The 14,654-nt window shown below is 46.7% G+C and overlaps 1 protein-coding gene across 1 annotated transcript in view; it reads left to right on the top strand.

Annotated features, from left to right (window-relative positions):
• The window catches only part of il1rapl1a (interleukin 1 receptor accessory protein-like 1a), a gene marked incomplete at both ends in the record, with an annotated part of 157,681 nt that overhangs the window by 13,901 nt on the left and 129,126 nt on the right, over positions 1-14,654 (top strand). Inside the window, 2 exons of the mRNA XM_080785245.1 lie at positions 7,199-7,385; positions 13,321-13,474. Of these exons, the coding sequence (XP_080641371.1) occupies positions 7,199-7,385; positions 13,321-13,474 (341 nt within the window). The remainder of the gene's footprint in view (positions 1-7,198; positions 7,386-13,320; positions 13,475-14,654) is intronic.

Genomic DNA, 14,654 nt, shown 5'->3' with positions numbered 1-14,654 from the left:
CCAGCGCCACCACCACCACCGCCTCCGGGCCTGTGTTTCTCTCACTGTTGAGCTGGGGGGATTTCCAAACTTCTCAGATGCCCTAATCAGAGCACTGCGAGAGATTTGCCTCTGAGCTGAAATCAATTGTCTTTTTGTTAGAGGGTAAGCTTTTGAGTCACACATTTGGGTGCATGTGACCCAAACACTTTGCTCTACAACTCCCTCCAGGAGGGAGAGAGGAATGTTATACCAGTAGAGGAAATTCTCCGTTTGCTTCCACGGCTGCATTTCAAATGAACCAGAGACAAAGTTAATTTATCCCAACCCTCAGATATTTAAACTGACCTGCTTAACCCATTTAGATCTGTTAGCTCCATTCTAGAAATCAGTACAGTTTTCTGAAAAACCTACAGTATATGTTTCTATCAGTGATGTCAAGGACCCCCAGAAAAACCCCCATGAAACCCCCAGGTACCACCCCCCCACCCCCCAGAAGCAAAGACTTGAGTTGAAAACGTTCGCTCTGAAAGAATATACATTCAAAGATTTGCGGCACATTTGCACTCTTTTTTAAAAATAGCAGATCTACACGCTCATAGCGCGGCACTCGGTGTGGCGCTATGAGCTTGTAGATCTGCTATTTTTCAATAGCTAAAGTATAACATAATGCTATATAAACACCAAAAGGGGTTCCCGCCCAAAATGGCTTAATGAGCTAAATATGCAGAAATACATATTTAGTTACATTGTGCATAATTACTGGAATCTCATTAACCGACAATGTGCAATTAAAAACATATTAGCTGGCAATTAGACTGTGCGCGGCGGATTTCTACAATGTACGCTATATATATGCATATATGCAATATGGGGTCATATTTCAAAATGTTATTTCAATGTATTCCAGACAAATTACCTCCCGTTTTCCATCTGAACCAGATTAGGCTGGGTATATAATGTCCATTCACACCACGCGGCTTCATTTTTTTTATCACACAAGGATGTTATAGATGCACCATTCTGGTGCACTTCTGGTGCGAGAGAGCTTACACTGACTTACACTTCCACTGACAGTTTACATACACTGTATAGTGTAGTGCACTGGTGGTGTCGCGGCGCTGTGTGGACTGCATGAATGTTGATTAACCCATTCTGACCTGAGATCAGATTCATACAAGGTTTTCCACTGGACACACACTGGTCTGATGAACCCATTCTGACCTGGGATCAGATTCTAAAAAAATGTCAGTCGTTCTTCGATTTTTTCAAAAATAGCAGACCTACAAGCTCGTAGCGCGCCACTCGGTGGCGCACTATGAGCTTGTAGATCTGCTATTTTTCAACAGCTAAAGCATAACATGATGCCAACACCAATATGGGTTCCCGTTCAGAATGGGTTAAACCAACCCCCCCCTGTGTAGAGTTTGGCTTTGCACCGAGGCCCTCCAGATGTTTCTCCTCAGAAGGAGATATGGAGGCTCACCATGAATCCCTAAAGCGTTTGCGTGTGTGTGTGTGTGTGTGTGTGTGTGTGTGTGTGTGTGTGTGTGTCTGCCCGCGCATATAGTATGTTTGCATGTGAATCTCGTCACGTGATCTGCACACATGCATTTATGGATGTGAGCGCAATGTGCGTGTGAAGAGTTTATCTTTGTCCTTCTCTGTCTGGAAAAATTGAAGTCTAATCTCCACTTCTGGTGTGAAGGTGACTTCATTTACATAGCAATCTCACTGTGTGTTCTCTCTGCAGCACACTCACGCTCTCTCTCTCTCTCTCTCTCTCTCTCTCTCTCTCATGCTTTGTCTCTTTGAGTCTTTGAGTCTTTCACTCCTCTGTTTCTGTTCCCCTCCATCCATCTCATCTCAGTGTATAGAATGTAGAATATTCCTTAAAGTTCCTCACACTCTCGCTCTTTCTCTCGCTCTCTCGGTCAGGCAGGCAGGCACGCACGCACGCACACACCTCAGTATTCAACGCATGCCCCCCCCCCTCCCCCCTACACTGATGAATGAATTCATATACTCCTGGTAATGAGTCTGTGTTCCTGAGTGGCTGAGACCACGTGTTGTACTTCCCCTTCCCCGTGATTACATTATCCACCATGTTGGATATAATATAGGGGCGTGGAGGAGAAACGCCAAAACGTGATCCGCAGACTAATGTGCCAAAATGCCAGCGCCACTCAAATAGCGGCGTGACAGGACGTCAGCGACGCACGCACGCCACAGGACGGAGCGTCGACCCCCAACCGTCCATCAAATCAAATGACCGCTGACGCCTTCACCCCCCCCCCCCCCCCCCCCCGTTCCCCCCCGTCCGGCCCCCCCCCCACAATGCCGCGGTGCGCCCGTTAAGCACGGAGGGAGGCGTGGGCTCCCTGAGGGCCTTCTAAAGGCTCAGGTGTGTTGCCTGTGAGAGGTCGTTGCTGATAATCTCCTCATGGTGACAACATTTAAGCCGAAGTATAGAGAGCTGACTGTGCTGTGCGAGCGTGCGAGCGTGCGTGCGTGCGTTTGTGCATTTCATTGATTGATTACATTTTTGAGTGGCGCAACCACTCCAAGGAACAGCTTTGTCCGTGTTCACCTACAGTATGTATGTGACGTTCACCTATGTATGTATGTATGAGCATCATATAATGAGTACCAGTAGGGGCGCTGAGAGAGAGAGAGAGAGAGGAGTTCCACCACTCGGTTCACACAGGTGTGATTTTTTTATTTCACAGTATGTAGAATGGGGTACATTTCAAACGAAGGCACAGGTCAATACAGAAACTGTTACTCTGGACACGCCATGATTTTAAGCACTCAATCCAATCCAATTCAATTCAAAGGGCTTTATTGGCATGAGAAAACATACGTTTACATTGGCAAAGCAGAAAGAACAATACAGCAATACAATCAAAACAAAAATGATGTACTTTGAAGGTCAGAATCTTCAATAGATCAAATTCTATGTACCAAGGTCACTCAGTGCAGGAATATACACAATGATTAGTCTTTAGGGTGGTTGTGTTCCATTTGATATCCTTCTCCTATCACAGCAACTCACAAATCTTGCTGCTACATGTGTTTGCACATTGTTGTACTTCGCCCAGCAGATATGGGAGTTTTTTGGTCATTGGTCATGTTTTCAAAATCTCTGTGTGTGGTTGTAATCTGTGCCACTCACACACTGTTTACAACAGGGTCCAGCATTTTCAATTCATCAGAACATTTAGAGACGCACAAATGTACACTTCTATATATATACAGGAAATCATAAACAAAGTAAAAAAGGGAATAAAACACGTACAGTATTGGGACTGTGTCTCACAGAATCCCTATAGCCAAAAGGACCCGTTAATCGATTTATACTTCAGTGTAATGACCGTGTTTTTGTGTGCTGGAAATTAGCCGATCTACAAGCTCAGAACGCTGATGCGCATCCGCAACGTGTAGGTATATAACCCATTCTGAACGGGAACCCATTTTGGCGTCAGCATCATGTTATGCTTTAGCTATTGAAAAATAGCAGATCTACAAGCTCATAGCGCGCCACCGAGTGGCGCGCTATGAGCTTGTAGGTCTGCTATTTTTGAAAAAATCGAAGAACGACTGACTTTTTTTAGAATCTGATCTCAGGTCAGAATGGGTTCGTCAGACAAGTGTGTTGTCCAGTGGAAACCTCGTATGAATCTGATCTCAGGTCAGAATGGGATAAGCTTGTATTCGGGGTGTTTTCAACACTGTCATATCGATGCAGAATAAGTGCAGCATTCCGCGGGCCATTCCGGGGCTCCATGAGGTCTTGACCGTTTGATGTTGTTGTTGCAACACCTCCTACACAAAGTCTTTCACTGCAATACCGCTGGAATTGAGTCGATAGAATACCACACATCCAAACACAACTGAGAGAGGACACGGCCTTGGGTCGGGTATATCTCGCTAAAACCACTCCGACGTTTCCGCCTACAGCATTTCTCCGCGATGCCCTTTGCAGTCAGCCTTCGGCTGCGCAGTACAATGCAAGCCTGTGTTGCCTCTCGTTCCACACACGAAGTCCCTCTGCCCTCCTCGCATGCGTCTATATACCAGGGATGTATCGCTATGCGCCGGGCCAGCGGGGAGCCTCAGCTGTGGGGCAGTGTACGTGCGCCAGTGTTTTATGGCCGCGGGGGTCAGAGGTGTTTATACGAGAGAGGTGACTCCCCTTATTGCTTCCATAACCTGAGTAGATCATATGAAAACCCTGTCATTTACGGTGAATGGGAGCATCTGGCCAGCAGTAAATGTAATGTAATGAAATGAAATGAAAGTCCATATGGGGCCGTGTGTATACACGCAGGTCACCGCCGCGCGTACACAGCCCCCGCTGACTTCAGGCCAGTGTAAGAGAGGACAGATAGACAGACAGGGGTAGTAACACACACACACACACACACCCTCAGGCTGGGTTTAGAATGGCCCTGTGTTGACAGGGCAACAGGGGGTATCGGTCATGAAGGGCAACAGGGGGTATCGGTCATGAAGGCGCTGATGCCTGATTGGCGAGGATGAAGGAGGTGACAGTTCTGACCGACGATTACTGTCGCAATGGTGACCATGAGTATGAGCATGATGGCATGCAGTGTTGATTTAGACGACTTTGAAAACGATGCTATGGTGACTAACACTATAAGACTAAATATATTGACAATTTCGTCAAACAAAAACTCGACAAAATGTTAGGAATGGACTATAGTGGACACGAGATTCAGTATTTAAGCAATAAGCCACGAGAGGTCTCAGGTTACCGGGTATTTTACACTGGCTGGGGGCGTAGGCAGTCCCGAGGCGCAGCCGAGGGGCTTCTACCCCGCAGCCAGTGTAAAATACCCGGTAAGCTGGGGCCTCGAGTGGCTTATTGCTTTTCTAAAACGGTTACAAACAATGTAGCAATATTAACCTAATAAAACTATTACATTCACAAAAGTATCTACGCTTTGCGCCACCAGAGCGAGCAAGCCAGAGCCACAACACTTCCTTGTTTTGCTCCGCAAGTAGCTATATGTGACGGGAGAAAAGCGCTTGATGTATTTACGGGGCTGCCTGGAGCCACACATTCACAGTCATATGAGCCGGGCGGTGCTTAGACGCCCGCACGGCATGTGTTTGTAAGGCAATGAAGCGCTCCCCTTCCCCAGTTCAGCTACAAGGCTGCAGTTTGATACAAAGTGATTGAAGGAGTGGGTTATCGGTGAAATTTACACCGGTCACGTGACGGTAACCAGCCAATCAGAATGAAGTATTGGGACTACCCGTTTTAGAAAAGTCATTTTACGCTAAGGTTGCGCTGCTGAAAATAGCAGATCTACAAGCTCACGGATGCTTGTTAGAGCTTGTAGATCGCCTATTTGCAAATGCAAAAATAACACTGACAGCTATGAGGTGACGAAAAGCTTGACCTGCATAATAGGAGGAGCTATATGCCCAGCTCAAAAAATGACAAAGAAGTTCTATAGGGATAACTGGCGACAACAGGGACCCTCACAGAGTTTGGAGAGGTCGATCGTTAGAAGGGGAGAGCTGATAATTACAGTGTTAATTAGAAAGCTTCGTTACTGAGGTACAGTTGTGTAGAGACTTGGTCAGGGCATTAGCTGCATCATTATCCCAGTTAGACCTGAGACCAGCTTCTACAAAAATGTTCAGTGACAGTTTTCTGAAAAACCTGTGTTTCTAAATCAGTGGTTCTCAAACTATTTCATGTCAATGACCCCAAAAAGTATATGTTATTTGGCCGCCGACCCCCATCCATCTGAAAATATGTTGTTCCAGGGACCCCCCCCCCCCCCAGAAGCAAAGATTTGAGTTAAAAACGTTCGCTCTGAAAGAACACATATCCCAAATTTGCGCACCATTTTCACAATTTTTTTCTTTCAAAAGAAAATAGCAGACCTACAAGCTATGAGCTTGTAGGTCTGCTATTTTACAATAGCTAAAAGTATAGCATTAAATAACAGCTGCTAAAAGTATATAGCATTACATAACAGCTGCTTTAAGGTTAAAACACACAAAAAGCGGTTCCCGACCCGTCCTGAATGGCTTATAGTGATGATGAAGCAGCTTCTCGCAGCGCCCTCCGCTGGGGGCCCAGTACTACTCACTCACTCACTCGCTCTCGCTCCGGTCCGTGATCCGGTCCGTGATCCGGTCCGTGATCCTCTCCTCCTCCTCCTCCTCCTCTGATTAGCATTCCCAGGCCTGGGCTGTCATCCCACCACCACCACCAACCCCACCCCCGATCCCTCCTCTCTCTCTCTCATCTGGGCTGTCATCCCACCACCAACCCCACCCATCCCCAATCCCTCCTCTCTCTCTCTCATCTCTCCTCTCTATAAATCCAATAGTGGTCGTGAGCGTGAGTCATTGACTCGGTAAAGCTGCTGAACACCTCCTTATTATTAACCCCACCACAAATACACAGCGTTGGAGGGGCGGGGGCGGGGGGGGGGGGGGGGGGGGGGGTCTGTGTGTGTGTGTGTGTGTGTGTGTGTGTGTGTGTGGGGGGGGGGGTGCAGGGGTTTTGAATGGTTTAGAGAGAGAGAGAGAGAGATGAATAAAAAGAGATGTATTAGATCCTGCTTGTGTATGCATATGTTTTTTTCTCCCTGCCCGTCTGTGTGTGTGTGTGTGTGTGTGTGTGTGTGTGTGTGTGTGTGTGTGTGTGTGACAGGAATGTGAATGTTGTGATTGTGTGTGTGTGTAGAGAGTAGAGAATGTGGTGTGGGGGCGGCTCTGCTTGTTTTGTTTAGCGGTGTCGTTGTTCTGTTTTTCTTTTTGCCATGTGTGCAATCGGAGACGAGATAGGAGAGAGAGAGGGGAGAGAGAGAGAGAGAGGGAAGAGAGAGAGATTTTGTCGGGATTAATAATGAGCAAGCGTAATGTGTAATGTGCTTCTGTCTGACAGAATGTACACTGTACATACTGTTTTTATGATACCATAATAAACCGCATATGTTGTGGTGGTCTGTGTAGACAGAGTGTGAGGATAAGTCCACCTCTCTTCTGCCTGAGTTTTTCAGCACCATGGACAGTACCCCTACTCCTCACAGTGTGTGTGTGTGCCAGTGATGTGCGATAATGTCTCATGAATGATCATGTTGTCAAGCAAAGGTTCACTAAGTATTTCTCTCTTTGTGTGTGTGTGTGTGTGTGTGTGTGTGTGTGTGTGTGTGTGTGACACTTTCCACAGGAACTCCACCTACTGCATGAAGGTGTCCATGTCTCTGACGGTGGCGGAGAACGACACCGACCTGTGCTACAACTCCGACATGAGGAGAGCAGAGAAGGCTGAGCTCAGCAAGAGCAAAGACATCCTCTGTCCCGACATCGACGACTACATGGAGCCCGGCAAGGAGCCGGACATCGTCTGGTACAAGGTGGGGACACTCGGAGTTGATTTCGGCGACTTAAAAACTCAAGACAAAAAAATGTCCGTCGACAAACTAGACTAAAATGAGTTAGGAAGGGACCAATCTGAGAATCCCATCGTCAAATATTCGGGGAAAACGGCGACCTCCCCTGTTGTTCCTCGAGGCAACAGTCTGTCCTGAGAGACTAGTAAGGGACTAGTGGACAAGAGATCCAGTATAAGTCATTTTACAATTAGTTGCATGCTGAATATAGCATGTCTAGTCTATTTTCAGCATGTGAAAAAAAACTATGACGGCATCAAGGCCCGCGAAAATACATTTTGTTCGACTAAATCAAACTGTCGATTTAGTCGACTAAAATCTTATGATATTTTAGTCGACTAAAACTAGACTAACACTAGTTCCAGGTGACTACAATGTGAGTAAAACTAAATGACTAAACTATTCAAGAGACTAGGACTAATACTAAAATAAAATAAATTGCTGCCAAAAACAACACCGGTTGGAATACAGTATACGGGCCGTGCAGCACAGAACGGTAACGTTTTTTTATCCACCACACATTGAGCACACAGAACTTAACCCTTTCTGACCTGAGATCAGATTCATACGAGGTTTCCACTGGACACACTACTGGTCTGATTAACCCATTCTGACCTGAGATCAGATTCTAAAAATGTCAGTCGTTCTTCGATTTTTCAAAAAATAGCAGACCTACAAGCTCGTAGCGCGCCACTCGGTGGCGCGCTATGAGCTTGTAGATCTGCTATTTTTCAATAGCTAAAGCACGACATGATGCCGACACCAAAATGGGCTCCCGTTCAGAATGGGTTAAGAAATGTGTATGCACTTTGGAGAGACAGCGAGATCAATTCGTGGCGACTCGCCACGACCTATTTTTTTACGCCATGACGTATTCTTCATTATCCGCCGTGGCGAGTACAGAATCCGCCATGGCGAGTACAGAATCCGCCATGGCAGCGACTCGCCACGACCTATTTTTTTACGCCATGACGTATTCTTCATTATCCGCCGTGGCGAGTACAGAATCCGCCATTGTTTATTTTTTTTTTGCGTGCCGTGGTGCAGGTTTTATTGTCCTACTAGTACTATTCTCGGAATTATTTCATCCTCTTGTAGCGTAACGGTTAGCGCTCTCGCCCCTATAGTCAAGGCACTGTGCCGGGCCAGGTTCGATTCTTGCAAAAAACAAACTTTTTTTTTTTAAAGTTATTTTTTTACCCGTACATACAGTGTGTGTGCGTGCGTGCGTATACAGTGTGCGTGCGTGTATGCGTGCGTGCGTATACAGTGTGTGTGCGTGCGTGCTTCATCGTATTTACGCACGCACGCACACACACTGTATATGCGTGCGTGCGTGCTTCATCGTATTTATTATTATTACCTGCATATTAATAATAATAATAATAATAATAAATACGATGAAGCACGCACGCACACACACACACACACACACACACACACTGTATACGCACGCACGCATACACGCACGCACACTGTATACGCACGCACGCACACACACTGTATGTACGGGTAAAAAAATAACTTAAAAGAATCGAACCTGGCCCGGCACAGTGCCTTGACTATAGGGGCGAGAGCGCTAACCGTTACGCTACAAGAGGATGAAATAATTCCGAGAATAGTACTAGTAGGACAATAAAACCTGCACCACGGCACGCAAAAAAAAAATAAACAATGGCGGATTCTGTACTCGCCACGGCGGATAATGAAGAATACGTCATGGCGTAAAAAAATAGGTCGTGGCGAGTCGCGGCCATGGCGGATTCTGTACTCGCCATGGCGGATTCTGTACTCGCCACGGCGGATAATGAAGAATACGTCATGGCGTAAAAAAATAGGTCGTGGCGAGTCGTCGCCGCCACGAATTGATCTCGCTCCACCTGGCACTTTGACCGCAATCTCACTCAGAAACAGGGCAAAGTGCACTCCCTCCAACGCATATGCCTTTTGAGGCAGAGCGGGTCAAAGTAATAAAACAAATAGACATGGGTACTAGTGTCATAATGGCAGTTAATTATGCGTTCCGCTGAATAGATGAAACTATCCAGCACTTTACGACGGGCACTTTTGCATGTAAATGTTCTGGGGACTCTAAAGAGGGCATGTAGAATTGAGTCACCTTTTTTAGAGAGAGCAGCTCCTGCGGCGTGACATTCTCTGAAGTATCATTATTTTGGGGTGCACATTGTTCTTCCACGATACTTAGAAATGTCACATCGCTTCCTTTTAATGGGATTTGTGACATAAAAAACTACTTTGTGTCATTTTTGTTTTTTTTTGTCGCTCAATTGCCCCCCAAAAAACCTGAACTTTTATCCAATCCAATCCAATCCACTTTATTTATAAAGCACATTTTTATACAACAAGGTTGAAACAAAGTGCCGTACACACACAAATACTAGAATATCAAGAAAAAAAGCAACAACAACAGTAAATAAACAGGGCAACATAAGGACACAATGCAGTGGAAGCAGCAACTCTTAATCAGTATGTTCAAATGCCAAGGACTACAAGTGAGTTTTCAGACGTGATTTAAACACAGACAAGGATTGAGAATCTCTGACATGAGGTGGAAGTTAATTCCACAGTGTGGGTGCTACAACAGAAAATAAAAATGTATGAAAATTAATGTCATGAAACTTTTACCAAATTTTGAATAGGCCAGTCCACGACACATTTGTTTCCTTCCTGGCTTCCCTGTCTTTAGTGTGTGTGGTGAAAATATATTTTCATACCACTCCAGTTTGATAAAAAAAATTGGGTAACGTTTTGCCTTATCTTGACAGGGAAATAATTTCAACTGGAAATGCTCAATACAATCGAAAATATTTTCCCTTTGCCTGACAAAGTATAGCAGCTTGCACGTGTCACTGGACAAATTGGGATCACACCGTAGTGTACACATCATCTGTAACTACACTAAACCAATGTTATTTCCATAAATATTAGACGAGGCAGAGACAATACATTGAGTTGTTATTGCATCAAGGTTGGTTGGATTTTAAACAGAAGATAAATGTGTTGTGAAGTTGTAAAAAGAAAAAAAACTAACAAATGTAACCAATTTTGTCCTCAATGAACCTCGGATGCTATCTGCAGAACTGTAATTGTCATTCTCCGACCAGCCCGTCCACGCTTCTGATCCTAGTGAATACCACCACGTGTGTGTGTGTGCATGTGCATGTGCGTGAGCATAATAATGAATTGCATTTTTAATGAATTGCATTTTTATAGCGCTTTTCCAAGTGCTCAAAGCGCTTTACAATGGTTCATTCATTCATACATTGGGAGGTGAAGCGGCGAACAGTCGACGCCAGCGTCCTCACTTCCCACATTCACACACACCAATGGTGGCGAACCCACACCGACCGACTCACTGGAGGCAATGTAGGGTTCAGTGTCTTGCCCAAGGACACTTCGACATGTGGACAGGAGGAGCCGGGATTCGAACCACCGAGCCACGGATCATTGGACGACCTGCTCTACCTCCTGAGCCACAGCCGCCCCAATGTACCGTGCATGTGTCTGTGTGTACTGTATCTGCCTCTGTGTATATGTGTTCGCATTTGCGCATGCTTTCTTTGTGCATGTACTTTTTGTGTGTTCCGTGTGCCGTTTCGTAATTCACAATTTGTTTTCGGTAGTCTTTATGTATCATTTTATGCATTGTAATATTGTATTTGTCACCTGGGGGAGGGAGGGAGGGGGTGGGGGGGGTATAGAGGAGAGGATGTCTGTACCCCCGTGATTATACAAGCGAGAAATAATATTGAACGGTTCATTTGCTTTGTTTTCATCTAATTCCACGGCTGTTTATGTTTAAAAGCCTTGTTCGATGCGGGTTCCAGTCAGATCACTTGGGGAGATTATGCATGGGATATGGAAATGACGACGGCGAATTACATAAGGGTTCTCTGTGTGCAGTCAGTGCAACCACCACCACACCGGCGTTCAAGGCATCTGAAGAGAATACTGAAAGGAGAGAGCCCGGAGGAGGAGGAGGAAGAGGATCGGCATCCAAGGGCATCTCTCTACGCATCCCAACGTAGAGATGCAGGCTTTCATAATGATAACACAAAACTTGTGAGGAGAAAATTGTTGCGATGTCACTCTCTGCCCCCCCGTGGGACGAGCGTTGGAACGTCCTCCAAATGTCCTCTCTGTTTTCCTCCTCGTCGTCCCCTCCTCTCTTATATTACCTGGGTTCTTCTCACCTTCGCCATGAGGTCAGCCGTGGCCTGCGGACCACACAGAGCGGAGCAGAGCATCCCAGGGAAAGGGGCTCAGGCCAAACTAATCACAGGCAGATCAGCAGTAACAGTTAGATTAACCCATTCTGAACGGGAACCCATTTTGGTGTTAGCCTCATGTTATGCTTTAGCTATTGAAAAATAGCAGATCTACAAGCTCATAGCGCGCCACCGAGTGGCACGCTATGAGCATGTAGGTCTGCTATTTTTGAAAAATCGAAGAACGACTGACATTTTTAGAATCTGATCTCAGGTCAGAATGGGTTAATCAGACCAGTGTGTGTGTGTCCAATGGAAACCTCGTATGAATCTGATCTCAGGTCAGAATGGGTTAACTGCAACCGGGGCTCGACCTCTAGGTTTTTCCACGGGATTCAATTAAGGGCCCGGGTAATGACTGGGAGCGCTGGAACCCGGAGTTATTTGGATCGCTGTGGAGCCTCAACGCTGATTGAATTTCCGAGGTTTTGCCGGAGGCGGGAGCGATGGTGGGAATAGAATCCACCACGAGACTGGGATGTCCCTGCCAGAGCAGGTAGAGGAAGCTAGAGGCAAGGAGCAAAGTGGCGGAGTCACGTGCACTAGACTCTTCCTGCAGTACACGCACGCACATGCACACACATCTACACAGTCACCAGTACACAAACAAAGGCACCTCGGCAAATAACATCCAAAGCCCCCTCTGTGCCTCTCGCAATAATATTGAATGGAGAATATTCAGTTCAGTGCAATAAATCTTTATCGGATAAGGAGGGCAACTGTTGTTTGGCAAACCTTATAATCTTATACCATGTGGGCTTTTCCACGTGATAGAAATGCCACGCGTTTTACCCTCCACATTTCCAATTCTCTCCCGTAACGCCCCGGTGACACACAATCCCTTTTGTGGCCAACTAGAACCACTTCTGGGTCTTTTGAATTATGGCAGTAATTCATGATGAAGTGAAGCGGAGGTCTTTAGTTTCATAGGAATGATTGATGTCATGCTTGCACGGAATATTGCGTTCCCGGAGCCATGTGCAATATATTCTATACACATTCCATCTGGCTAGCAGCGTCTGTTGCCTGTCATTTTGGATCGGAGCTTTTTGAGTCATAACTCGCGGGAGTTATTAACACATTGAGTGCTACTGTACCTGGTGGACGAAATTGGTGGTGGTGACGAGAATCAATTCCACTATGACGCGCGTCCGGGTTTGGCTCCATCTTGGATGCGAAAGTATTAGCGTCGATGCTAGCGAGCTAAAACGAGGCCAATCCTTGCTCTAGAAAACGCCGATGTTCAGATCGGGATCACCGGATAAACACAAATGAGCTCCGAACGTCGGCCGTTTGTTCAAAACCATGGACGGCGTGCACAAGGCCGCGGCTAATACAGAAGCTAACGGCTATGGAGAAACGGAAAGCAGTGCTGGCGAGGCCTTGGCAAGCGTCCGTGGCAACCCGGAGCGATTCCAAACATGAAACACAGCGAGGCTTTCTTATAACGATATCAAACTACTTGTCATGAGCGCCCCGCGTAATTAATTGATAGGACGAGTACAACTGTGACTATAGCACCAAAATGTGTTAAACATGGAGGCCTTGAGGCCGAGGTTTTTGTGTGCAGTTGAAAGTCTGACCTCTCCGTCTCCTCTCTGGTTGTGCAGGAGTGTCGTCCGAAGCAGTGGCGAGCCACCATCGTCCAGAAGAGAGACACTTTGTCCATCCGGGACGTGAAAGAAGACGACATTGGGAATTACACCTGTGAGGTCCAGTATGGAGGCTTCGTTGTTCGAAAGACCACCGAGCTCACCGTCACAGGTACACACACGCACACACACGCACACGCACACACACACACACACACACTCCCTCACCGCAGTGATGTCCTGCTGCCATGTTAATTGCCGGAGAAAGTTGAACCATCTCTTTTCCTCCAGCTCAGCACTTTACAGCCTGCCGTGCCACGCTGAACATTTTAAGGCTACGACGCCTCACGTATAGAGAACAAAATATCCAAAGGCCAAGGTCAACACACTCTCTCTCTCACATCCGCCCTATCTCTCTCTCTCTCTTTCTCTCCCTTGCTCTTAACGTGGTGAGCACACTGCGATGAAACATGAATTCACGCAGCCTCCGTCAGAGGCGAGACCCGCAGGGGGGGGGGTTAAGAGTGCGTGGATGTGGAGCCTCAGCCCCCGAGGGCGAACCCTATAGCTGGGCTTCATGGACCTGGTGTGATGGGCCCGGAGCAGCGTGGAGTGTGGGTCAGCTGCTGGGTCAGCTGCTCTGAATAGGGTTGATGGGGAAAAGGTCAAGCCTTTCCCGAGCGCGGCACGCTCCTTGGCTGCGGCTCACTGCTCCAAGAGAAATGGGTCAAATGCGGAGAACAAAATGTCACTGCGGTAACGTGTGTGACAAATCGCATGACTTTGACTTGACTTTGACTTGAAGCCTTTTTCTGTCCTTTTTGCCTTTTTGCCCCCACAGCACAGATAAGAAAATGTAGTGTGTAGTGTGTGTGTGTGTGTGTGAGTGTGTGTGTGTGTGTGTGCGCATGCGTGCGTGCGTGCACAGCATATTATACAGTATATCCCCGCCATAGTATTGTCTGCTATTGGATAAAAGGCTGGGTTGTAATCCCATAAGCATAGCTTCCGGATTGGCTGCCCCCAGTGATTGATGGCCAGCATTTTTATCGCCGGCATAGCTCGATAAGTATGAGGCAGATAGGAGGCAGATACAGTAGATCTCACTTTATCACCGTTCCCATCGCAGCAGAGAGTATTGTACTGTATGTGTGCATTCACTTTGGGGCTGTGGGCTCAGGCTACTTTATTATATAGTGCCACACGGTAAACGTTTCCAAACCCCAAACCCAAATGATGCGTTTTTATTCTGCCCCCTCTCGAAGCCAGCTGCAGAGTAATTATTTCTGCAAGCGACAACACCGCGGCAGTATAAGTCTGCGACATTCGAGTCCATCCCGCAAATTAACTTT

Source organism: Protomyctophum bolini (assembly GCF_963924005.1).
Source record: "Protomyctophum bolini genome assembly, chromosome: 16".
NCBI lineage: Eukaryota > Metazoa > Chordata > Actinopteri > Myctophiformes > Myctophidae > Protomyctophum > Protomyctophum bolini.
The sequence above is the reverse complement of the archived record's forward strand: the minus strand, read 5'-3'. Positions and strand labels throughout refer to the sequence as shown.